The sequence below is a fragment of the Balaenoptera acutorostrata genome, chromosome 14, assembly GCF_949987535.1.
Source record: "Balaenoptera acutorostrata chromosome 14, mBalAcu1.1, whole genome shotgun sequence".
NCBI lineage: Eukaryota > Metazoa > Chordata > Mammalia > Artiodactyla > Balaenopteridae > Balaenoptera > Balaenoptera acutorostrata.
The window spans coordinates 14,219,032-14,246,887 of record NC_080077.1 but is presented as its reverse complement, the minus strand read 5'-3'; the positions used below and the strand labels follow the sequence as shown (position 1 = coordinate 14,246,887).

At 36.4% G+C, this 27,856-nt stretch overlaps 1 protein-coding gene across 14 annotated transcripts in view; it reads right to left on the bottom strand.

Moving 5' to 3' along the window:
• Window positions 1-27,856, bottom strand: part of SYNE1 (spectrin repeat containing nuclear envelope protein 1) — a 463,872-nt gene that overhangs the window by 281,385 nt on the left and 154,631 nt on the right. For all 14 annotated transcript variants that reach the window (XM_057527516.1, XM_057527518.1, XM_057527519.1 and 11 more), the window contains 16 exons: window positions 26,830-26,994; window positions 26,219-26,371; window positions 25,071-25,214; window positions 22,670-22,843; window positions 20,343-20,501; window positions 19,881-20,045; window positions 18,002-18,136; window positions 15,240-15,398; window positions 14,830-15,038; window positions 14,070-14,178; window positions 12,315-12,479; window positions 11,221-11,388; window positions 9,544-9,714; window positions 8,620-8,760; window positions 4,588-4,748; window positions 2,457-2,607 (listed from right to left, as the gene is read on the bottom strand). In XM_057527516.1, coding sequence (XP_057383499.1) covers window positions 2,457-2,607; window positions 4,588-4,748; window positions 8,620-8,760; window positions 9,544-9,714; window positions 11,221-11,388; window positions 12,315-12,479; window positions 14,070-14,178; window positions 14,830-15,038; window positions 15,240-15,398; window positions 18,002-18,136; window positions 19,881-20,045; window positions 20,343-20,501; window positions 22,670-22,843; window positions 25,071-25,214; window positions 26,219-26,371; window positions 26,830-26,994 — 2,529 coding nt within the window. The remainder of the gene's footprint in view (window positions 1-2,456; window positions 2,608-4,587; window positions 4,749-8,619; window positions 8,761-9,543; window positions 9,715-11,220; window positions 11,389-12,314; window positions 12,480-14,069; window positions 14,179-14,829; window positions 15,039-15,239; window positions 15,399-18,001; window positions 18,137-19,880; window positions 20,046-20,342; window positions 20,502-22,669; window positions 22,844-25,070; window positions 25,215-26,218; window positions 26,372-26,829; window positions 26,995-27,856) is intronic.

Here is a 27,856-nt window from a genome sequence, read left to right as displayed (position 1 = left end):
CCGCTGACCCAAGGAATCCACTTGGGGAACCACTGCTTTATTCACTAGCTGCAGACTCTGCAGTAAGGAGACTACAGACTATGAGTTCCATTTGGGGCAGGAGGACATTTTACCTATTAGCCAACACAAGAAAAGTACTGAAAGTGGGCACCTGCATGTACGTGTGCGTGTGCATGTGCGTGTGTTGGGGGGGCCTCTTATAAACATAGAGGTTTATTTATTTATAAGAGAAGAAAAACTATTTCTCTGAGAAAAAGAGCCAAATCATTCAAGCAAAATAAAGCCAAAAATTCAGACATCTCAGTTTCAAATAATTTAAATAGAAAATACTGTTACCCTAGAAAAAATAAATGTGTGACTTCTGTCTAGATGAGACAACAGAGTCAGAAATAACTTCTGTTTAGATAAGACTATTGGAAATAGCTGGCATCAGATTAGTGCCAGGTATACATCAGTTATTTGTTTTTATTTCTCATATTCATGACTATAGTGGTATATCTGATAGATACTTGTTGTTTGAGCATTAATACAATCTTTCTTTGTTTTGCTGTTTTTTAAGATGATTTTTTTTGGAAAAAATACTCATAAATTCAACAAATGTATTTTGAGTTTTTTATGTGCTAATAGTTGTTCTAGGTGCTTCCAACACCTCAGTGAAATCATCTTAGTTAAGATCAAAGTTCTTAGTTCTTAGAGTAATATATGGCATTAACAAATTCATAGATGCAAACTATATAATTATATTGTTGGATTGTGGCAGAAAAAATTTCCAATCCATGAAGAGAAGATGGAAGATGAACCCAGTGCATGTTCTTATCATTTGTGAGTTATCAATCAGGAATAAGAAATTAGTCAATTTGGAATAGCATGTAATGAAGAACAAAAATGGGCTTATAGATAAATATCTTCACAATAACACTCAAATGCTTCATTAATTTTAATCCTAAGAGTCTGAAGTGAAAATACTATGACAAGTGTTAACATATTTTGAATATTTCCTATAATGTAGTCTTCTGTCTGGAAATAGAATCTATGATCCCCAACTCCACAGTACAGTGTATTCAACTCTATCTTTGCTTATTTCTAGCAAATATATTTTTCCTGATACTCATATTCATTTTTAGATAGTTTTCAAAGTGCCATATTGGAATATTAAAATGTATTTCAGCCTGATGGCATGGAAATCCACAACTGAATGTTTACATACTTAAAAATAAAATACTTAATCATTTTTTTTCTTAAAAGCAATGTGATGACATTTGATCACTGACATATTTCAGAAGTTCTGGAATTAAGGTTTAAGAAAATAGAAAAATGAATTACAGAAAGGATAAACAAGTTAAAAGGTGTATGCCAAAAATTTTTGAAAGAAGAATGTTGAGACAACTATTTAAATGCGCTATTCTTTGTTTTCTTAGAATTAAATGGCAACTTTTAAAAACAGTTTTAAAGATTAAACATATTTCATTCTTTAATGGCTGGGCATCTGTTTTGCCTAGTATATCACACAAGACATAAGCTAGACTGCATACACCAGACTCCATGTATCCTTGACTGCAGAAGATGTGTGATAAGCAGTCTGCCCGGCTTGTAATCTTAGCTAAACAATATTGCATCCTCCCACTGTGCACATGGCAATGACTTGTTCTGAGTCATAATGTGAAACGTTCCCTCACCTTGGTATTTATTTTACTATATTTAATCGAATGAAATGGCAAAGGGTTTTCCCACTCCAAAAAAATGAGCTGAGTTAGAAAAAGAAGCAGTTGAATTGTGAAAATGTGTTGTGCAAAAATAGCATAAAAGAAAGAGAAATGAACATTCAGAATTCATTTCTTTCAGCCCATTTTTTTTCTTAAGCTACTTGAATGAAATGGACGATGATAGTCTATGTACTTGGTTATTTTAGAACTGGAGGATAACATATCAGGGCATCTCAGTTCATGCCCCCAAGGGCATCATAAATGCCAGCATTAGATGGATGGAATCTGATTGCTTTACCCGAAGAAAGTAATTTCTCGAACCCCTCCTTGTGGTTGGTGAGGGTAAATGCCACCAATACTTGAGCTAGACATTTAGAATAGTTCTTAAAAAGTAAGGTTGTAGATGACGAACACATTTCATGGCGTATAAATCCATCAACAGGGCACTCTAATGGGGTTAATTCAAAATCAAGGAAAAGAATAATGTAACCATAAAAACATTTTAATGATATTGCACACAATAATGACTTTGAATGCATAAATCAGACAATATTAATACATAATTCCATCTATTAAGTGTTGCCCAGTATCAATCAAGACCTTTTAGCTCAGCATTTTGTGTGAATTTAATTTTAATAGAGTCACATAGCAATGATAGATTTGTTCTGGGGACAAATAGCATTTGATGAAATGTAAGAAAGGTGCTCTTAAAATCTAGACATGGATTATAAATGTAACTTGTGAGCAGGTCACCTTAATTTGGTTGATTTGTGTGTCCATGGCAGATGACGAAGTTTCCAAGTCATTGAGTTCTTTTTCTTTCTCAGTTATCCAGACGGACAGGGTCTCAAAATTAGTGCCAAAATGATTCCACTTGTTTTTCACCATTTCCATGGTTTTAATACTAAAATTAACCAAATTAAGTAAATAAAATACAGTATCTTAATAGAGAAAAACAATACATTTTCCTTTAAATCACCAGGTGAAAAGATAGTGAAGACATTTGTGAGCACATCAAAGCTGAAACTATTAGAACCGGGGAAAAAAATGCACATTTGATCTGAGTTAGTCAGTCCTCAAGTATTCCTGTCTCCTCTGAGAATGAGGTAGCACTAAGCTATGTTATGGATGGAACTGTGCTTTGAACAAAATATTGCTGGGTCCAAAGGGTTTGAATCCAGGTATAATCTTGTTAAACTGTGCACCAGACCAGTAGTTGCCAGAACTTATTTTAGTAAACTGCTCACCTAGATTCCAGTGCACACAGTTTTCTTACCAGTCCTACTTTTGTCAATGTGACCCTTTTGCTCTGAGAGGAGATACTGCAGTGACGCTTTATACTCAGAGATCTTTATAAAATACATCTTTATGAATCAAGATAAAGCTTGTAATCTGAATCCTATGCTGCCACGCAGGAACTGTTTCTGTTATTAGAGCGGAGCCTGCAATCTATTATCTATAACAATTTCAGCTATTCTTAGATGTCTGTATGATCTTGATTCTAAAAGACTTCATAAATTCTTGTACATAAGCACCCTAACTGCTTTTAGACACCTTGGGCTTTATTTGTAATAAATCTAGTGAATAAAATTTCAATTATAGGTTCCCAGTTTGTATTAGTTATGCACATATAGCCATGTGATAGTTATGCATATATAACCAGGTGATTATGGCTTTCAGTTTAGAAAAAGACTAGGAAACTAAGAGTATATCATTGAACTGTTAAGTCCTTGGGTTAAAAAAAAAAAAAAGAAGGAATTTCCCTGTTTACCAAAAGGCACTTGAAGACATCAAGGAAAATACAATGCATCATTGATTGTCAAATTCAATAATACTGTAGTCTCAAATGTATACCCTGGATGAGTCTATGCTCTCATCAGTACAGTTAATTCAAGCTATATTATATTGCAATTTTCTAAATGAAATAAAGATTCAGGTGGATATTTCTAATGGAAGTAACTTCCTTTCTAATAAACTCTAAGTTTTACTATTTCTACCTTGATGGATAATATTTAAAGGTTTTAAGTCACAATTTGCTTTAAATAAATTATTTAACAAATTTTAAAGTTTAGACAAATGTACAACATTAATTATAAGGTGTTAATAGTATTAAAAACAAATTTTACATTTTAAAAACCCATCTAGAAATTATGTCCTATACCTTAAAAACAATACATGTTGGTGATTTGCCACTAAATAATCTTTAAAATAGAACCGTTCAGCCATATTATTTTGAGGAACATTGGTCATATGTTTATCCCCTCCAAATTTTTGCGTGTGTCTATCTTGTACATAACAGGATACCATAGGCCAAATTATTTTCTTTCTTTTTAGGTATCTAAACACTAAATGTTTAAAAATAAAATATATTTTTGAAATTAATTTTTGGAAATAGTATACAATCAGTGACAATTTGAATACTGAAGCGCTGTAAGCAAGCTCTGTGAGCTTCTTGGAGTTGAAGACGCTTGGTCTATGCCATATGTGTTTAGGCCTAGAATCTACACAACCAAAAATCTACCCTTCCCTCTAACTGGTGACAGCAGAATAATACAGTAAAAAAATTATCTTAAATATTGGTTCTTTTTTGAGATTCCCTTCTCCAGTGTACAGAGGCCACTTAAATTTTATAGATATGGCTTTCTCATGAACAGAATCAGTTTACGATGCCAAAACCACAACACTTATATTTTTCTGCTCTGTTACAGATGTTGGATTCTCTACTGGTGATATTTTCTTTTGAATTGTAAGTTGCTTCCTCAAAACATGCTGAAATACACAGACACTTGGAGATTTTAAAAGAATGTTTTAAATACAATATACAGGAAAGAGTGTATGAAACTTTATCTCAGAGAAGAAAGTTTAGGACTTGTCAAGCACATACTCTTCTTCGAGTGTGTCTTCTAATTTTTTGACTTGCTCTTTGATTGACTTGGCCTGCCGTTGAAGCAGCTGCTTATTCTTGGGCCCAAGTGGGATCTCTGAAGCTTCCTTCACAAGATTCTCAGCCTGGACTGCAATACCTTCTGTTCGTTTAGAAAACTCCTAAAAAGGATATTATAATTGTTAGGACAGCATCTTCTATTAAACTCTGCCCTCAAATAAACTGCACATACTGCAGTCTCCCCCAGAATAGATGGATAGATAAATAGATTCAAACATGTAAGAATATTGGCATATAATATTCTTGGCAATAAAACAGACTTTTTTTCATTATGGCCAAAATAGACACTTTGTTAAATTATTTTCATTTTATATAAGTGAAACCACAACCAGACCTTCATAGATGGAGAACTACTTTCATAGTTATCCAACAATTCTCAAAAAAATGTTTACTCCATTGTCTCCCGGTTTGGGTTTTTTGTTTAGAATTCTGAGCCACGTTATAGTAATTAACTTGTCTACACATATGTTAGTTTATTACAGGCCAGTTGGGCTATGATCATTAGTGATTTTTTTTTCAGTCATAAAGATAACAGATTTCTAGGCCAGTGAATATAAATACTTGTTTATTTAATTGAAGGATATCTTAGTCAACACAGAGTATCACTGATCTTTAAAAAAAACATTTTGTTAACTAGTTCTCTGAAAAGCACTATAAACTGATCTTAATGCTGTTAAATCTTATTTACTATATATCCATATACTACACGAGGGAAAGAAGATAAGTTTTGAACCACTCAATCCTGGACTAGGGCTCTGGATTTGCTAATTACTAGTTGTTCGTCTTTGGCAAATTACTTTTCAGGCTCTTTCACATAAAACGCAGATAGTAAAACTTTTCTCAAAAGATTACTGTTAACATTTCATTAGGAATTTCATTTTTAAGTGCCCGGCACTCTGGCATACCTATTATCATTTTTTTTTACTACCTTCACATAAAATTGAGGATAAAATTGTTTATAAAGTTCACACACTGATTTTCAATAATAGTGAATCACCTTAATTCAAAAATTAATTTCATATATTTGAGGCACTGGTAAATTTTGGTTATCTCAACTTTGTCAGGTAAATATATTGAATACTGAATTAGAAAAGGTAAACCCAGATACAATCCTGAGTGGAAAAAAAGTAACTTAGGGTCTCATTTCTTCTCCTGGATTATATCAGAGGAGCTTCAAATTTTGATCATAAACTGCTCTCTCCTAAATAAGTAATGTAAATAATTTTTAAAAGTCAGACTCCTGATAGCCACCTTTTCCTACAGACCATCTCTCAAAATCATTACATAACGCCATATAAGATAGTTACTACAAAAAAAAAAAAAAAAAAGATAGTTACTACATAATACTATTGCATCTTCATGTTTGAAAGATTTAACGTCCTCATAGAAATATCAACATTACTTCAGAGAAGTACCCTGCAATCTGAAAGAATAAAAATGAGTAAGTACATCTTCCTTACGGTAGAGAGATTTATAATATCCTAAAATACAGTATGTACTAATGTCACAACATTAAATTCTGTGGTTAGAAGCATCTACTATCACTATATGTGAACTTACTGTCATTGTAGATTCAATTGTGAAATCTGTGAATCACAGCAGAACCCCATGAATAAAATAAGAAGCATAAAAGCGTTTTTCCCCCCTAGTGTTTCCCTGAACCCAGGAAAACACATGGAGAAAGTAGAGTTATGTTTGAAAATGCTCATATACATTCAATCTAAGAGCCTTTTGTGGGAGCTACGTATGGGGAAAGCACAATGCGGAGGAATCCGAAGAACAGAACGACGTTGATAAAAACCAAATTAAACGAAACTAGAATAATGTTGTAAGGCTTTATCTCTACATCCTAAGAAGACATATGAGTGGCAGCAAGGTGCAGCAGGAAAGAATGGACTCTGCCATCAGACAGGTCTAGAGTTGAAACTTGGCTCTGACCTTCACACACAAACTAGTTGTGGGACCTTGAGTCACACCACTCTTTGAATTTTCATCTCATCAGTAAAGCCATACTGTGAAGATTAAACATGATATTGCTATAAACACACACTGGAAGACAGAAAACCCTCAAGTTCCACAGCACAACCACTCAAGGGTTACAACAGGCATGAAGGCTATATTAACAATGTCAAGTAAGCAGAGAAACAGAGAACAATTATTCCAGATGACATATGCTTGTACAGCAGTGTATATCAACAATTAGTAAAGTAGCTCAGTTTTTTAATGAAAATATAATATGGTGGCTGAGGTTATGAGCTCTAGACTCAGACCTCTTGGGTTTGCATCCCAACCTCACCAGTTAGTAATCCTGAGATCTTGGATAAATTCAGTAACAACTTTGTACCTTATATTTCCTCATTTATACCACATGATTAATAGTGGTACCTATCTCTAAGGATTATTTTGGTGATTAAAGAAGATGATAAACATCAAATGATTAGATCAGCAAATAGTGCATGTTCAATAATTGTTAGCTCACAACATTAAATCAATCCCAAAGTATGCAAGGTTATTGGCCAGGGAGAATTTTAAAAATAAGACAAAAAGATCACATTTGTTTCATCTATAGCTGGTAAACCAATTCAAAGGAGTTAGAGCCGCAGGGTATCAGAAACTCTGGATGGAACCCAGGAGGAACACCCATGTGATAATTCACACAATATATGTGTTTGTATTTATAAAAGACACCTGATATATTTTTAATATGTAAAATAATTAAAATTAAAAATTAAAAATAATTTTCTATTTAAATGGCTGATGAAAATCATACAGAATTGAAAGATTCTGTGGCCTTATAAAACTTCAAACTCCTCAGTGAGTTAAAAACAGGAGAAATAGTGACAAATTTACAGTACAAGAGACACAGAAGCCTTTTACTGGTGAGAAAAGAGAAGCACAGGGGTTCCCTTGCTAAAGGTTATGAAAGGATGGATGTAAGAATGTTCTTTCTTATACATTGACAAACACATTTCTACACTAATTCAGTCTTTCTATAAACCCAAAACACATGCAATAGGAACCAAAGGGGCCTGTACAACTCCTCTAAATGATTCGCACAAATTTACTGGTCTGCTCTGAGTGTCCAAGGTGTTTGAGCTTACAGGGTTGAGCTTACCAAGCATATCTACTAAATATTCTCTCTTGGATGTCCCACTGGACATCAAACTCAATGTGTTCAAAACGCAGTTGTTCATCTTCCCCCACTAACAGCTACTCCAATTTCCTGTCTCGCTCCCATTGTCCCTGTCAGGCTCAGAACCTTGGGTATCATGGTTTTTTCCTTCACTTTGTCTCTTACATCTGTCCCAATATCTCCATTGCCATCCCCATTACCCTAATTCATGTTCCTATTCATGTACGCATGCAATAACTTTATAACTAGAACCCATGACTCCAGACTTCTATGCTTTCAATGTTCTACACCTGCTTAAAAAACTCATCTCCCTAAAGGCCAGCTCTGCTCATGTGACTCTCCTTCTTACAAACCTCTAACGGTTCCACGTAGCCTAGAGAGTAACGCTTTAGGCCTTCAAGAGTCTTTGTGATGTGGCCCAACTTTCCTTTACAACTTCACTCCCCTTTTCTGCTTTATAGCAGAGAATCCCCATTTCTCACACGTTTATACTTCCTGGCGTTTCCCATTACAGGAATGCTGGTTTTCTGCCCCAAACTCTGCTTTTCTATGTCTTACCTGCCCTTCAAGTTTCAGTTCAAAATAGCACTGACTTCAGAAAGATGTTTTAGAAATGCATCCATCTATTAGGAAACTATTTCCCACTTTAAGGAAAACATCTTGATGTTTCAATCTTATTTATATTTTCATTCCCCAGAGCAACTTGACCAATGTGTTGAAGAGTGAATCATAAGTAAACAATAAAAATTGATTAAATAATTATAATAAGTAATGAAATGAAACACAGTTTTTCTTGGGAATAATGGGTACCAAGGGACTACGCGGTCTTGCCAATATACCTTTGTCTGCTCCAGTTCTGAAGATAAGCTTTCCAAACTGCTAAAACTCAAGAAGCGCTCGTGGCTGGAACCTGTTTGAAAAAGGTATCTCACCACTGTCTCTTTGTTTGTTTCAAATCTCTCCCATTTTCTTAATGTGACCTAAATTAGAAAAAATAAATAACATATGATGTTATGAACTATCAGCATGTATCACAAAATATTGTCACATTTCCATTCGTCAGGTTATTAACTTCCAGTTAACTCTCAGTTCAAATGTCAAACAATTACACAGAATAAAAATGATTTTAATATCTTCTATAAGAATTCCCCTTTTGAGTCTCAATTCATCTACCAAAAGAGAACGTATGGCCTAAGAGTCTGAGTTTTTTTAATCTGCTATAAAGTCCTATGAATCTTAGGCTATTACTTAACTGTAGATAAGGGACAAAAGAAAGAAACCCTCCCAATGTCTCTCAAAAAAATAGAAAGGATGAAAGAGAGAGAAGGAAGTGCAGCAGGCAGTGGGCAGGTGGAAAAAGAAAAATCCAAGAACTTTTTTAAGTTAATGTGTTAAGGACACAATAAACCATAAAGGTGTGACTGCTGGACTGTCCAGAAAAGTGAAATAATCCAACATAAATTTCTGGATTCAGACAAGTGTAGATTAAAATCCTGGCTTTACAATTGATCACTGCTCTGTGATTTCAGGGAAAATCCTCTAACTCTTTGTTTTTAAGCATCCACACTTGGAAAACGTGCTAATTACAGTACCTGTCTCACAAGGCTGATGCTGTGATTGAAAGAGATAAGTCGTGTAAGTGTTCAATGGAATGCTGGTGCCTCAGAGGCGGGAACAATAAACCTTTGCTCCAGCTAGTAGGAGACGCGTAACCTGTGACCCGGAAGTTAATACAGCCCATGACGTAACTTCCGGTCTCCTACCTGGATGCGGCGCTCCTGCTTCTCCCGGCTGTGCTCCACATTGTCCAGGGTGCTCTCTAGCTTCTGCAGCTCCTCTCGGACTCGGCCAGGCAGCCCACCTTCTCCCTGCCGAGCCTGTGCGATCTGCTGCTGCACGTCCCTTTTCTTTGCATGGATCCTCTTTGTCTTTTGCTGGAAGCATTTGTTCAACAGATGGATAGAAATGTTAACTCTCTAAGCACCCAGGCAGGGACATAAACACCCGCACTTTAAGAGTTACGGAAAGGTACAGTCTCCCGCGGCAGGGGCCCAAACTGCATTTTAAACTTAGGATGAATAGTTAAGATAGTAATGAAGGCTCTATAGTAATCAAAGATGGGCATCATTTATAAATATTTTATGTTTTTTAATGGGAAACAGCATAATTAATTTGGCCAGAGTGTTTTAATTGTGTGCTAATTTAGATAACATTTAATATTTCGTGCAATACTACAGATGGAATTTGGCAGAACTATTCATTTGACATAATTCTTCTTAAAGAACTATATTCTGCCTAAAAACACAAAGTCCCAACTCCAATTTTTTAAAATCATCCATGCTGTAAAAATGCTAATATGAAGAGATTTAATTCCAGGGTATATTCAGAATGATTAATAGTCTGAGATATTTGGGGAAAGTTATGTTTTAAAATAAACTTTTTATTGAAGTATAATGTACAAACAGAATGGTGCACAAATCTCAAAATACAGCTTATGAATTTTCACAAAGTAAACACACCCACATAGCCAAGCACCTGGTCCAAGAAATGTGAAGAGTTTTTAAATATTAATGTAAATATCTATAATCTCATATTTCTCTGATTTAAAGTAAACTGAAACCCAAACAACACTTTTACAGTGATTGAGAACAATATAACACTAAGCGTTATTTTCTTTTGGACTCACAGCCTTTTTATAATTATTAAGTAAATCTGTAAAGCCTAAAGGCTGCTCTTTTACATATACTTTTAATGCAACTTGCATTTTGATATATTATTACATATAAAATTAGCTAACATTTTCTTATATATTAAGTTAGCTAAAATTCTGTCATTAGATTAATTTGAAAATCATACTTCCACTTATGTTGAGATTGACAGGTAAAGCTGATTAAAATTGTTAATTATCAATATATGTACCAGAATTTCTTTAGTTCCGGTTCTAATCCTTTGTAGGAGCACACTCTTCAGAAAGGACTGGTACTTCATGTTAATTTATAATTTCCCAAACCAGGATGTATTCAAAGTTGTAAATTGAAAAGCAAAGATTGCAACATAATAAAAGAATAGTGATCTCAAATATGAAGTAGTTTGTTTATGCTTTCCTTCTCTGTTATGAAAGGACAATTTAGCAATTTAGCAAAGGACAATTTTATGAAGGTTTTCATAGCAAAATCAATTTTTCTTCCACAATATTCCTTAAACTTTTTGGTATCATCAAATCGCTCTGGCTGAGAATTTATCTTGCAAGATGTTCTAAAATATTTAATGTTTAATAGAGAGAACAGAAGTGCCAAATTTTTTTAACTATTCATCTGAGTTGCCTCCCAAGCTCCCCATATTCCCCCCTCCAGTCAGTGGATAGACTTACTCTCCATCTTTCTGGTTCTCAGTAACTAAACAACTTTGCATAAATACACTGAAGTAAACAGGCATTCTACCTGGTGATGAAAGAGTAGTTGCTGTGCTTCAAACAAATTTTCAGTGTCCAAGATCTTCTCAGCTTCTTCCTGGACTTCCTCAGAGCCAGTCATTAACTCTTCAAGGGAACTTTTGACTATTTCTTTGTACTGGACACAGTCTCCAAAGTTGTTTAACATCTTTTCAACCTAGATTTTCATGAAAAATCAATCAATTAAACTGTTAGATTAAGGACATCTAATTCTCTATAGAGAATTTCAGATCTTTCAGAATCAGGGAACTTTGTCATCCAAGTGATCATTTTTCCATGCTAGTTTATAAATGATTTCAAGAAATCCTGATAACTATTTATTATACTTTACATTCTTACATTATCTTCCCATGTACAAACTCATCAGATTCGTAAGACAACCTGGTCAGTAAAAATATTCTTTCAAGGGTAGACGTGGCCCTACTAGAAATGGAGTAGATGGGTTTGTATAATCTACAAAGGACTATAAACATTGAAATGTATATCAAGCCTAAAATGAGTAGATCTTGCCTGAAAGAGACTTTACTGGCCTGATGACTCAACATGAATATTTTATTATTACTAGCTATCAGTTATTTACTCTGTTCCAGGCACTGTACTAAGTGCTTTACATACATCATTGCATTCAATTCTTGACACCACCTCTTGGGGTAAGTATTTTTAGCCCTGTTTTACAAGTACAGAAATCAAGGTCCAGAGATGTTAAATGACAAGCTCATGGTTACGTAGGAAATGGGGTATCAGAATTAAGCTCTAGAACTGGGCTCGTTTGACTCTCAAGCCTGGGTTCTTAACCGTAAACTGACCATGAAAGAATGCTTTTAGTAAGAGTCAAAGTGTGGATCTATAAGCTTTGTACTTTAAATATAGATAGTTAACCTGAACTAACATCCAATGACGTCACAGACCATAAAGCAAACATCCTGCTCATCTTCCCCACCAATCTTCATATACATAAGTATCCGAGCTATTCTGTTTAAACTACACATTCTTTATAAAATTACTTGGTAAACTGCAACCCAAAGGAACCTTCCAGATTCTTCACCCCAAGCTGTCCATTTAGAGGATGAGTAAATGCTTTACCTCTGACAACAAAATCCCAAGAGCCTTGAAGGAACTAGATAATTTTGCCAGCTCATCTCCTTGCCTTTGGGCTTCATTCTCAGAAGAAACTTCAATCAAAATTTTAAGCCTGGATTTCAGCCAGCTGAGAGTCTCGCCTTTTTTGGTAACACCATTTCTGATCTCCTGGAATGAAAGAACACCTTTGATGAACAAAATACAACTGTGAATCATATCTTTCCAGCAAGAAAGTACTCAACCTAAGAAGGTTTGTAAGGTGGAGGTAGGAGAGCCAGGCATTCATTCACCAAGAGAATGCCTGCTTATTTCACTTTTTGTTCACATCTCTAACAAAGTCTACAAGTGCTAGAAAGAAATGTTTCCCCAACTCCAATACCCAATGTGTAAAATCAGTACTCTCTGTGCCAAAAAATTACCTCCATAATTAGATATCTATATATTTCCTTGATCACAACAAAGATGCTTCTAAAAGTACTGTAGAAAAATACGTGAAATTGGGAATTATATACTTTGTCACCTTATTTTCCATGAGCTGGAAGGAACGTAGTATTTTTTTGAAAAAAAAAAAAGAAAGTCCTTTTTTAAATTAGTGGATTTCTCTTGTTGAAGAATTTACTTTTTGAATATTATAATAGATGCCCTAAAGATTTATTTTAACTTCATTAACTCATATTTTATGCCTCATTTTGGTTAGTTTTTGGAAGTCAATACCCCAGACAGTAAGATGCACAAACAGGAGCTCAGCTGTAATCCAGGAAGGGAGAGTTGACTGGCCAAGACGATGCCAGAAAGACTCCGGACCGCAGCCCTTGTAGGTCTAGGGACCAGGGCAATGGTGATTGGGGCAGCCTCTCCCTCCTACACCAGCTTTGGGTAGATGAGAGCTGTGGCCTCCAACTGCTACAACAGGGTCTTACAGGGCAAATGCATATGGAGGAAAATGGTTGGTTTTAGAAGCAAGTGATTTCTTCATTCTAAGATGTGAATTTTTTTGGTACTATAACAGCAACCAATAGCAAATATAAATATGCTTCTACAGGTGTAGCATGATATCGTTGAGTGCCTTTAGCATTTAAGGGGATTATAAATTTAATAGGAAAAAATGGAAATCAGAGGATAGGAATAGAAAGGAAATAAATTCTCATTAACAGCAGCTCTGTGACTTGCAAGGGTGCAAAATGCTGAAAGATAAAGAATGTTCACCATAGCATGTGTCTACAAAACCAAGAGCCAAGCCAAGAGGGAGAGGATTGCTGTGTCCCATTCACAGAATGCAAACTGGGTTCTGTTGCCCTGGCTGGGTTTATCAGGCGGTACTCATGCTCACAGAGGCTGATCCCATCCAGGCTGAAAGTGACATAGAAGTGATGCTTAGAGACCTTGCCCAATTCCCTCATTTTCTATAACCTGGCTTTTGAGTAGCTGAAAATGTATAAAAACCTACAGGGTTCTTGTTTTCTATGACAGTTCTTAAATCTCTGCTGTGTTGTACACCCATGCATGCAATTTTCCTCTCAGGATTCCCCATTAGCTAAAGCTGCATTAGAGGCACCACTGAGCATGACTAAGTCTCAAAGCTAACATGATTCCATAGAAAAAAACCCCTGCAGTTCTCCACAGTACCAGGAGAAAACTTATTTTAAGACAATTTTCAGGAAGTTAATTTTTTATAGAAAGAAAACATCAGTTAGACTGTTATCATTATTTTTTTATTCATGGATATTTTCTAACAACAAAAAATGGCCCAGAACTTACCTCTACAGCACATTTAACCTCTCCATGGTTGGCAGTATCGATGGCCTCGTTCTTAATCGCCTTCAACTGGGTCTCCTTTGCAGATATCCAAGAGGAGAACTCAGAAATTCTGAAATAACACAGGTATTTTCTTATTAAAGGGAGAAAATATCCCCATGGTTAGAATACATTTTCTATTTTGAATTTATTTACGGAAATTTAACAATCAACTGATTAGAAAATTGGTTAACAGATTTCATTCGACTGATTAGCAAACTGATTAACAAATTTCCTGGCAATGGTTCCTTCCACAGGAATGGCTGCCCCTGTGTTCAGTCACTTGAAGGAAAGAGAAGGCAGAGTAGATGGAGCTCAGCGGTGGAGGAGGATGTGTCCTAGAACCTGGGCACCTGGGAGTGAGGAAGGTACCACCTGAGGTCTGGCCTTACATGTCTCCACCTGAGTGAGACAGAAACCCAAAGAGGCAGATGTCCCTTTTGGGGGATGTGAGGAAATCGGGGAGAAAGGGATTGCCTAATTCTGCTTCAAAGAGACAACATCTGGGTCACTTGGAAGTAAAGTGCTTCACCCTGTTTCTGACTGAAACTCATTCTTTAAATTAAATGAGGCATTTCTGTATTAGAGCATGAACACAATTGTACCATCTGATTATCTTTATTGCGTGAGATGAAACATACATCATGGCTTGTTTTGCAACAATGTTTGAATTAACAGAATTAGGAAAGACTACATCCTTCTCTGGGAACAACCCCAAGACTACCTGCTAGCGTAGTCCTTCCACTTGTCTGGGTCTTCCACCAGCTTCGAGTAGGTGCTGTCAATGGCAGCTCTGAGCTCCTTGAGGGTCACGTGACAAGTCTCAGGCGTGTTCCGTACAGCGTCCCGGACTGGGAGTTTCAGGCACAGTTCTTCAATAAGCTGTAACCTTTTCTCACAGAGATGATGAGGACCCTTGTCACTGAAGAAGATCTAATGAGCAATAAACATTTTGATAATCCCTGTGAGAATCCAAGCAAGACTTTCATATTTTCATAGCAGATACTCATCTAGTCTAGCAGTATAAAGTAATTAAGCTATTGAGTGTTTTCAGACCCAAATGAAAGTATCAGTTCTATGCTTGAAGGAACATTGTGACTTCGAGGGACTGCACTCAGGGTGTGTGGGACGTACCCTGTGCTCTTTGATGATCTTTTCGCTGCCTTCCTGGGACACCAGCTTGGTCTCTCGGTCCAGCTCAGCTCTGCATTCTTCTACAGAAGCTAAGAACATGTTCTTCTCCACCTCGATCTTCAGGTGAAGCAAATGATATGGAGCTTCTCCTTGAAGATCCTACATGCCATGGGACGATTCCGAAAAATAAGATACCATTTCTGTACATTTCCAACTGAAGTGGCAGAAAACCTGAAATAGTCCCTTTAGGACCAATGTGATTTAATCCCTATTGTCTGCATCGGGCTGCTGTGCTTTGTATTTTTCCAAGTACCAGGACCACAGCAAATCTTTTCAGCCTGCTGTTAGTTGGGTGTTTCCACAGTGATTATTCTGCTTAATTTTTACAATAGCCCCACGCAGTATTAATGTTCCTATTTTAAAGATTAGACCACTGAGGCTCAGGGTTAAGTAGAAAAACTGGATTTGAATCTAAATTTAAATCACACACTGATTCCACATACCCTTTTCCTAGCATGTGTCCCTTTAAATTTTGTCAACAGCCCTGTGAGGTAGGAAGGACAGATATTATACTCACTACACAAGGGAAGGAACTCAAGGAAATATTATCAGTGAAAAAGCCAGGATTAAGCAGCCCACAGCTCCAACCACCTGCCATGTCTTCTTTTCCTCGGAGCATACACTGAGAAAACGAGCAAGCCAGCACGCGAACAACGTGAAACTTTTTACATTCTTCTTTGATACAAACATAAGCTTCATCATTACCTTTAGTCCTACAATTTAATTTTAGCCAACCTGTCTCCTATGGATTTAAAAGATTATCTTTAAAATAAAACACTGAGATAACTGATGAGAAAAATGAGTTAGGGCTTTGGAAAGAATAGGACAGATTATATCCTAGAGAGCTTAAAAGTGTGTGTGTATGTAAAATAAAATACAGCCTTCAATTATAGTCTCTATTCCATAGTACATATATGATAATGTTAAGCTGCAAAGACATCTTAAAAAGCCTGGATTTCTTTAAGCATCTTATTTTTTTTAATTTTCAAATTGAGCAAGTAAAAAGGTATTTCTGTTTTTTAATTTTTATTGAAGCAGAGTTGATTTACAACATTGTGTTAGTTTCGGGTGTACAGCAAAGTGATTCAGTTATACGTACACACATATCTCTTTTTTTCAGATTTTTTTTACCTTATAGTTTATTATAAAATATTGATTACAGTTCCCTGTGCTATACAGTAGGTCCTTGTTGTTTTTTAAAAAATGATTTCTTTAACTGTGTTTTTCTTATGCAAAGGGCTGATTTTTTAGTCTACATTAATGAGATTAAAAAAAAAAAAATCCAGGGACTTCCCTGGTGGCGCAGTGGTTAAGAATCCGCCCGCCAATGCAGGGGACACGGGTTCGATCCCTGGTCCCGGAAGATCTCACATGCTGCGGAGCAACTAAGCCCATGCCACAACTACTGAGCCTGCCCTCTAGAGCCCGCGAGCCACAACTACTGAGCCCGCTCCCCTAGACCCCGTGCTCCGCAACAAGAGAAGCCACTGCAATGAGAAGCCCGCGCACAGCAACGAAGAGTAGCCCCCGCTCGCCGCAACTAGAGAAAGCCCGCGCGCAGCAAGGAAGACCCAACGCAGCCAAAAAAAAAATAAGTAAAAAAAAAAAAATCCAGAAAGTATCAATAACACGACCTGATAGACAGTGTTCCGGCTGCCTATCTTCTGGACCCCGTGACTCCTTCCTCTAGTACGTATGAAATTCACCACTCAATATTCCCAGAGCAGCACTGTGAACCTGCCGCTAGAGCAGCTTCCTCCAGTCTGCCTCAAGGACGACACCTTCAAAGGGTCTCTGTTCTCCTGCAGCTGCTTCCCCTGACATGCAGATTCTCAAGTCGGCTTCCAAGCGACAGGCCCCGCGCACGACACTCCAGTCAGGCTGAACCCCGTGGATCCCTGCGTCCCCGTTGGCACACCCTCCGGCTTTCTTTCTTTGTCCCCATCGCCCCCAGATCTGCTGCTTCTTTAAGGTCCTAGCTCAAAACTAATTACCTGCTTCATTGTTTTCTGCTCTCCAAGTGGGCCCACTTCTCTCTTTCAAAGCTTTCATCAATATATTGCCTACACAATATATTTTTGGAGACTTATTATATATTATACTTTTATTATTTTGCAACTAATCATCTCCCTTACTGGAATCTAAGCTCTTTGGGGGAAAAGGAATATGCTTTGTTCATCATTGAATCCTTAACCAATGTTTTTATTTATATGTTTCAAATCATAACAAGCTACACCAGATGGCAAAATCCTTGAAAACTTCAAATATATATGGATATATATAATACATAATTACATATACTTATATACATATATAATGTAGATATTATGTTAGGTATGCTACTGAAATGAGAAATATTTCTTGTAATTTCAGTAGCATACCTAACGTAACTAGGATGGGAAGAGTTTACGAAATGTTGCTGAGAAAGTTAAACACCTTGATGTTCCTGCCCCCAAAAATAATCAGGAAAAGAAAAAGAGTACTCATAAGTACTATGATAAAACTGATGCTACTTAAAAATAGGAAAAACAAAATTCTATCATATTTTATCCTGTTTTATTCAAGTTCAGGTTTTTCAATGGGAAAAGTAACTATGACAACTTTGCTTGATTTCTAAATTTCTCTGACAATTGAACCTTCACACCCACACGCTCTCTCCCATCATCCAAGATACATGGCACTCCCGTGTTGTCCTGACTCACCTTCCACTGTTTGTGGAGCTTTCTAACGGCTTCCTGCAGGCCCTGCTGTTCCTGCTCAGGGAGAATGTCGGTGAGTTCGTCACAAGCTTTCAGGAAAGCATTGAGTACCCTCTGATCCAGCTGACTGAAAAACTCCTGGCATGGAGAGGGGGAAAGTGGTCAGGAGTGTTGGGCAGATAAAGGCAGTGTCAGACACTAGACAGTGAAGGAGTCACACTGCTAAACAAGCCTCTTAGCCAGCTGCTGCCCTCTTCAAACCTTCTGGGCAACTACCATTTTTCTTTCAGGAACTAACTATAATTACCTACAGTTATGAGTCAGAAATCACCATATCTGATTCAACTAGGGCTTTTTATGTTTTAGAAAAAAATCTTTGCAGTTTTCACATTTGGTAGAATATTCTAGAAAGCCAATGAGAGATCCTAAAACCTTGATCCCACAGTGATAGAGATTTCGTTCCTCCCTGGTAAAAGGAGAGCTGAGTAGAAGCCAGAACTAAGCCTCACAATCCCTCCTCACTCCCTAATGGCAATGTGTTCCAGACCTTGCTGGTTCATTATGAACCATTTCTGCATTCACACCAAGCACACACATGAGCACACATGCTGCGGACTGAATTGTGTTGCCCCCTGCCACCATCCCATTCCACCAAATTCACATGTTGAAGCCCTAACCTGCAAGGTAATGATATTTGAAGGTGGGGCCTTGGGGAGGTGATTCGGTTTAGATGAGGTCATGAAGATGGGTCCCTCGTGAAGGAATTAGTGCCCGTATAAGGAGAGGCATTAAAGATCTTACTCTCTGCCATGTGAGGACACAGCGAGAAGGTGACCATCTGCACATAAGGAAGAGTCCTCACCAGAACCCAGCCAGGCTAGTACCCTAATCATAGACTTCTAGTTTCCAGAACTGAGAAAATAAATCCCTGTTGCTTAAGCCACCCAGCCTGTGTATTTTTTATGGTAGGCCAAGCAGACAAATACAACATGCACAAATACACATGACTAAGTCTCACAAAGTCACATGACTAAGTCTCACAAAGTCTCAGGGTTATGTATGCAGAGATATTTTGAAACAACAGTGATTCAAAAGAAAGTACCACACGGTAGAGGTGTATAAACTTGAACAAGATGTTGGACGGTCATAGACCTTAACGTTAAATCCAGTCAGCCACATCACAAATACATTGCATTCATCGTGTGTTTTATACAAATATCCACTGAAATTTCAGAAAACGTAACTCAAAATATATGTTCTCAGAGGGCCCATCATCTCCATACACCATTTAATAGATTACTCATATTTGCAATACTGATATGATTTAAATGAGTATGCTTAACAGGGACATGGCTGCACAATACTGGGTCAAGTTGTAGATCAGCTACCGAATTTCAAGTGACATGGTATCTATACTGTGATATGGTAGATTTACGAAATGAGCACAAAGACATAGCCATCCACCTAAAGTTATCTCTTAAAAAGAATACGTTAGTTATGAAAGAGTTTTTCAGCTAAACAACGAATTAGTAGTTTGGAGAGCCTGAATTATTTATCCCGTGATTCTCTACTACTCCAGGGGCTTGAGAATGGCCAATTATAAGGCAGCTCATCAACTGCTCCTGAGGTTCTTTTTGCTGCCATTTCTGTGGGTCTCATACGTAAAAAGTTTCTGCCTTCCTAACTCATTTCTCCCCCCTCCCCTCCCCCCTCCTCTTTCCCCCCCTCCTCCTCTTCCTCCTCCTCATTTTCCCACTCTCTCTCTCTCTGTCTCTCTCTGTCTCTCTCCTTCTCTGTATTAGATCTTTATGCTCTTTTTATTTTTCCTCCAAGATGGTCTGCCCACGCCTCCAGGTCAAGGGCCCACACGGGATGCACTCACGGTGTGTCTCCTCAGGAGGTCTTCTGGATTCCCCTTTTCCTCCATGCCCTCCTGAGCGAGCCTCAGCACCTTCTCCAACTCTGCTCGAGACTCCTCAAACTTCTTCATCAAGCGGCTGTTGGTTTCCACATGTTTCTTCCAATCTCCAGTTTTCTTTACCATATTCTTGATTTAAAAAATAACCATAATGGGATACTGATCTCTCATTATTGAAAATGTCATTTTGTTAAAGAGTATTGTTTCTTTCAAAAAACAGTTGGAAAGAATACATTTCATTATGATGAGAATAATCAACCCTCTTAAATATTAATTCATATTAGAGAAAGAAGAAGTAAAATTATTGGTTTCCAAACACCAGTAGATGAAGCATCTACCAAGAGTGAAGACATGAAACGCAATGATTACGTCCTCCTTCTTGGAAGTTTCCCTCTTTCACATCTCTAAAGCAGGCAGAGAACTTACCTGAAAAGCAACATGCCCATCTGCAATTTTTCTCTGTAGCTTCGTCTGATCAAAATGCTTTAGCACGTTGCTCAAAGTCACAAACTTTTGAACACTATGACTGCCTTTCTCAATTTGAGTCATGGCTTTCTTACAGCTTTCTTGACAAGCTAACAGTTCCTACAAGGAAAGGAAACCCACAACAATAGTATTTAAAAGGGCAAGAAAGAAAGAGAGTAACCATTACGAAACAATAAGAACAGCATTATATAGCTTTTAGGCTTTTAATCAGCAATAAGTAAAATTGAAAGTACAGAGAAGTATTGCTTTTCAGAAGAGCACAATATTAAGCAATCACTGAAGTCAGTGCTTTTTACATGAGGCATTTAAATGTCACATTGAGTTTTCTGAATTTTTTTACATTTCATGCCCATCTTAATAACATCCAGAGGATGACAGAGAATCAAAATTGTTATCTGCCAAGTACCTGCATTTCTCCAACCAACTAATAGGCCCATAATTTATTGAAAGGACAATAATGAAATCAATCTACATAAGAGGTTATAATCTGACTCAATAAATTTAATACCAATGCACATTATAAATACTTTACTAAAAGTCAGATGCAGCAGATTATATATCATTCTGTATCCTAAAATACACAACATTTGAATTCCTAAGGTTCGAAAGCTATCAACCTCATTAATAAAATGGTGGACCCCAGATCCTAACAAAAAAGGCAGCAGACCAAAGGGCCTGGGAAGACTTGGCAATTGTCACACATTTGCAGATGAGAAGCAATGGTGACTCACAGGCCCTTCCATCTCTGACTGTAACCTGGTATCCTGGCGATTTCTGTGCTAGACAGCATGGAAGCTATTCAGCTCAGCCCAAGGCAAGCAGTCATTTTTTGACGTGAATCCACACCATTTGCACTTCAACATCCTTAATTGCTTTGAGAAAATATTTCAAACTGGTTATTTGGATACCAGTTTGGGTAACTTAGATGCAAATATTAAGAGCAAGGTTTCTGTTTTGTTTTGGGAAAACAGAGTAAGGACATACTTTTTTCTTTTGAAGATTTAGCAGATAAAAGTAACATATGTTAGAAAACTCTTATGAAGTAGTATTAATATTTATTATTATTAATATATTAAATACAATTTTAATCATGGAAGGATTCTTTGACGGCAACTTACAGCAATTTGGGAACGTAAGAAATGGCACTGTGACTTCAAAATGAAAAACAATTTTTATCCAATAAGATGAGAACCCATTAAAATAGGGCTTGGTGGTATAATCATTTTGGCTTACCATTAATAATAATAACAATAAATATTAGTTGCTACCAGTTATATTAATATTATTATTAATTAATAATAATATTATTATAATATATATTATATATTAATATATAATTAACAATATATATTAATATATAATAAATTATATAATATATACTATAATAATTATTATATTATTAATATAATAGTATTAATTAATAATAGTATTAAAAATAAATAATATTATATTTATAATAATAATAATAAATATTAGCTGCTACCAGTGCGCTAATGGGTTAGTCACATTATAGAATATCTAATGTAATCTCCAAGAGAAGTTCTCGACTTAGGTACCACCACCCCCATTTTAAGGTGAGGAAATAAAGCTAATCAAGGCTTTGTAATTTGCTGTATCAGATCTGAATACCTGTCTGACTCACTTCAGATACTCTCTGCTCTTTCTGCTAAGTGACACTGCCTTCCTTCCATGAATCTATTTCAATAACAGTGGCAAACCTTTTACCCATCAGTTTCACCCTCCTCTGATACATAAGTTGATTTATAATAAACCAACTAAATAAGTGAATTAACTGCCACACTCAGTAGGAGGCTGTTCTGCATACAGATCTGCTTACTAAAAATAAGACAAAGAAAAATGATTAGCACTCCAAATATATTTCCAGAATTTTATGGTCATGTAAACAGCCCTAGTCCTAGAGGCAAGAAAGGATCTCATAAGACACAAATGATAGATACTGGCTAGAAATGGAATGCAATTATTTATTTTTTTATATAGCTAAATATATACAATTTAAAATGTATCTGTAAAATTTTTATCTATATAAATATACCTATATATAAGTATCGAGAGAGATATAAAATTTTTATTTTATCTATGGTGGATAGGGTTTTCATCTTTAGACATGTGTTTTTGTTTTGAGTTGCCAGTACTAGTCTAGAAAAAGGTTTCTTGTCCTGTCACTGAATTTCTATCATTATATGCACCCCAGTCTTAACACACACGCATTAAATTAACTCCATCTCCTGAAGGGGACTTTTCCTTACCTGACGTTTCTGTTTAAAAAGAGCACTTGATTGTGCCTCGTGCTCGAGAATTGTCATAATTTCATCGATTTTCCCAAGTGAGTCATAAAAGACCGTCATCTGCTTTTCTAATTCTTCCAACGGTAACAGCAGCTGCTGAGACTCATAAAGGAGTGGAGAGTAACAGTCTTTGACCTTTAAAAATGCAAAGACAAAAATTCCATTAAAGGCCATTAAGGACCATAGCTCTCAGGAATGTTTTCTTCAGGATGGGGTCATTTTGGGCTTACAGAGCTCCAGTGACTTTCTTTAATATTTCCTGTGTATTATTAAATTTTGATGTTAAAAAAACCCACTACTGCTATACCACTGAGACAAGTAAATGCTATGGAGTTTCCTCATGAAAATTCATCTAAATCGTCCATCTGGATAGCACTTGCTCATCTAAATGATGTTAGGGAGCCAGATGACATCAAATTCCACTTTATAAACTCTGAAACCCATCTTCCCTTTGGCCTCAGAAGCTGACCTAAGACAGTCATGAATTACATTATCTAGACCAACTTGTACCTTCCAACTTTATTTTCAAGAACTCTACTACTTGAGCCCTTAACCGTAGACAAACTTCAAACGTGTTGACTCATTCTCCCCAGAGAGGCCCTGTGCTTTCCTAACCTCCTCCTAGCTCCACACTTTGCTACTCTTCCCCTATCAACATCCCACTCACGACAAGCGCTCATGTCATACACAAACTTATTCACAAAGGTTCTCACGCAAGAACATGTCTCTCTAGTCTGAACTGGCCCAGCCCTCATCTGTTACTTGTCTTTTAAAAAAATGCTGTTAGTTTATACACCAGCATTGTCTTTATCTTCATGATGAGCTCCTGGAGATGAAGATCTCCATAAAGTGTCTGCCTTGTCACATTTATGTCGGAATCCGGGACCTCATACAATCCTGCAAGAACTTCCCGTTCCCCTCATTTTATTTAGAGTTTCTCCCAAAGCATTACTTTTGGAAACCAAGAAAGGAAATTAAGTACTCATTAGTAGATCATTTGTTTTTTTCCTTACATTATAATTACCCTCATGCTCTTGGATGCACTGCCTGAAGGAGAAAATCATCTAAAATATGCTACTGTCCTATTGCCACAAGGCTCAGCTAAAATTACTGAACAAAATAAAGAGAATCTGCTGACATGTATAAAAATCAGTGTGCTTTAGAAGTCTTCCCTGGATACGACAGAAAACTTATCAAGATGCTACATCTAATGCAGCAATTAAGAAAGCATGATGACTTACGTGTGTCTAAAAGAGTACTTTGCTTTCTCAGAAGTTTCCCTAAATCACTAAACCTGACCTAGGCTAAGATGTGCAAGCCCAAGACAGGGCTCTAAAGGCTGCTTGAAGGTTACAAGTTGTTGACTCCAAATTGTACCCAATCTTTATAAAGAATCTTAACTTGACTGTTTGAAAGAATTTAAAATTAGCATTCTACTGTATACCAGTTTGACAAAATTTTCCTATCTTTCTGGCCATGATTCTTCTTATTTTCATCTATCTCACTTATTCCTCTCTTTCATTAATGCTCCACAGCTGGTTTCATATTGGCTATTCTCTTTCTACTTTTCCTCTCCTAATTAACAGGGTTTTCTGCTATTTTTCCTTTGTTGTCCAATTCTTCATTATGAAATTTTTCTATTCACTTATATAATCACTCTTTTCTTTTACCAGATATTAATTACACAATCTAAGCAGACTTTGCCAGCAGTATCATCTTCATAAAATTCAACTTTAGATAGATAAAAAATCCCAGTGAAACTTCCAAACTCTTAAGGAAAATCCCTCAATAGAACAGAAAAGGCTTATGGCTAGTGCTTGATATTCACTGAGCTCCCTGCACAGAAGTGGCATAAATGTACATATCTTAAACCCAAGGTAGCTCTGTGAGATGAAGACGGAGAATTTTCACTGCATTGTGGCTGTGTAAGCGAAAAATAGCATAAATAATCTTAGAGTGGACGTATGTCAAATACATCTCAATAAAAGGTATTTGGGAATTCTTTCTCATTTAAATATATGATGTCTTCCTCCCCCTTCTTCCTCCTATTCTTCTCCCCTTGCTTCCCGCTTTGTTTTATCACTTTCAACGGGTCCCTCTGTCCTCCCAGAGGAGGTCTATCTTTCTATTAAAATACAGCTACTAGTAGTTCTAAATTAATAAAGGTAATGCTTGGTATCAGCTCCATAGTTTCATTTTTAAAACTCACGACAAAGTTACTAGATGAAGAATCCCAATAAGAAATAAAAACATGATCTGCTAACAAGTAAATGATTTGCCCACGGTGACAGAGAACGAGTAAGGTGAGCTGGAGGCAGCGTTGGTCCCGCACAGAGTGTCATGCTTTAAAATATTTTCCCACCTTGGTTAGCTGCTCTTTGAGCCCAGACATGGTTGCAAACATTTCATTAGCTTCTTCTTGGGAGATCTCTTTGCTAATGAGGTGTGCTGTCTTTGTAATCATCTTATACTGAGCATCCATCACAGGCACTCTCTGCTCAACATCCTACATGAATCATTGAAACAGCTACATTACCACATGATACATTTCCTCTTAACTTCAAGATTCGACAACTGGACACAAATCAGTATGCACTGAATAAAACTCTAGACTTGTCGTCATCTTTTGGAGATTCCAATGACTACTTTCCTTCATTATTAATATATGATATACTAGTAATAGCATACAAATAAATGTTTCCTTTAAAAGTCACCATAATCCTTAAGCTAACCTAAAGATAAGCTGAGGTAATCTTTACACTTTCAAAATACATATGTTAATGTAGTATGTAAACATTATATCAGGTAAATGTATGTTAACAATTTGGGGCAATTCCTCTGATTTTAAAAATTAAACAACTTTTTCTTTAAAAAAAGTAATACAGTGTCATTGTAGAAATTTATAAATTAGAGATAATAAGTTAAAGAAAATTTAATACAGTCTTCTCACACCAAAGCCAACATCCTTACCACCACAAGGCTCTGCTAAAATTACTGAACAAAATTAGTATTTTTCCTGTGTGTGTTTACACCCATTTTTTATTTTTACAAAAAAAGATGATACTATTTTTGCTTTTCTTACTTAATAGTATATTGGAAAAGCCTTTCTATGTCATTAATATTCTTCCATTACTTCATTTTTGAGAGCTGCAGGGTATTCAAAATATGTAAACAGCACAATTCATTTAGCAAATCCTTTATCATTGGAGGCATTTATGCAGAGGTGTTAACTCCAGACGTCTGTTTTTTCCTAGTACTTTATAAATTGATTGTAGAAAATAAAAAAATCTCAATTAAAAAACTATTTTGAAGTTACTCTATGGTCAATAAACCTCTTTAAAAAATTCAAATAGATTTTTTTATGAGAGGTGCAAATCAGGATATGTACACATGTCAAAATGATGTCAAGGAGACCAGAAACAGCTTTTGCAATGGCCTAAGTAACTTCACTGATCTTTCTATTCACAATAGAATTGGTTTTTCACTTTGTGTTCTAGAAAATCAGCTCACCTCTAAGTCTTGAATAAATAATTTGACATTAATAAAAGAGACTTCTACGGGCTCTGAAAGTTTCCTAAGGGCTTCAGTTGCAAAGTCAGACAGGGTAGTAACACAATCTGTGTATTCTTTCTTCATTCTGTCCAACTCATCAGCTCGAGCATACTGTTAAGAAAAGGGAGCGGGGCGACATCGAAAACCATTAAGCCAAGACTCTGGAAGCTTGTAACTTTTACTTCTACGTATTCTCTGTAATGGTTAGGTGGTAGGAAAGACTCTAATTCCTGATTCTTATTTTAGATACACTTGAAGTTAGTCCAATTACTGTGAAAAGAAGAAAGGAACTAGCAGAGAAGCAACGAATTATGATTTGATGCATGAATCATTCCATGTAAGTAGGCTCCATATGTCAACATAATCCTTAATCAAGCTTTACATTTCTGTTATGTTCCTCCATTACAAACGGGAAAGAATAAAGGACCAAATAGAAACATAACAGTTCTAAACACATCTGTACTCTGCCTTAATAAGCTATAACAATAAAAGAGTCTCTAAACAGACTGTTTATCACAACATTTATGACGCACCCATGCTCTAGGCATAAATAGATTTGAAAAACATACTTGCTTGACTTCCATAAACAACTCTCTCCATCGTCCATTTAGCAACAGTAACTGCTGTTTGAGATCACGGGAAACCATCTCATCACATGTTTCAATCAGAAAATTGCCAGCATCGTTCATGGCAGTGTGCTGCTGTATCCAATGAGGCAAATTTCGAAAAAAATCCTAAACAAGAAACAGTGCACACTACTGTAAACCATAAACCAAAAGTTAATAAATGATATGAAAGTAACCAGACTAAGAGAAATATCTTTGCTCTAAAATTTGTGCAAATTTTAAGCTGAATCCTAAATCTCTTTCAAAATGGAAATTTTTAATAAAGAAGGTCAAAAATATGAACTAGAAATGCTGAATGTCTTTTTATAAGAATATATGCAATATCTTTTGCTAAAGACAAAACAAAACATGATGACCATTTTGTTATTCCTATTTTACAGAGGAAAAAGCTGAATTTCTGTGAGTGTAAGGGACTTGTGCCTACAGTCTTTAGGCTAGTAAATACCAGTGCCAAAGTCATATAAAAGGCATAATATTTTAGGGAAATATACAGCTGTCTTAAAATCATTTGACCTGTTACTTTTGATTTTATTCCATTTTATTTTATTTTTTGGCTGCACCACGCGGCTTGCGGGATCTTAGTTCCCTAACCAGGGAACGAACACGTGCCCTCTCATGCCTTAGTGCAGAGCCCTAACCACTGGACCGCCAGGGAATTCCCAACTTTTGATTTTAAAATCTGAATACTGTACGTGAAGATAATTAACAATCACAGAGATAAACCCTTGAAGGAAAAAATTAAATTATCTGGGCCAAGAACACTTAATACAATGACATCCTTCCTTATTTAAGGTTACACACTTGGCTATGGGACCGCTCCCACTTGATTTTGAATTAAATGCATATGTGCACGTGCATACGTACACATATACACCACGGTAAAAACCAAGGACGCCAAAGATAATTCAAAATCGATTTCCTAAGCCATGTGCGGGAGGACTTCCTAGATAAATCGATGAGAGCAATTCTG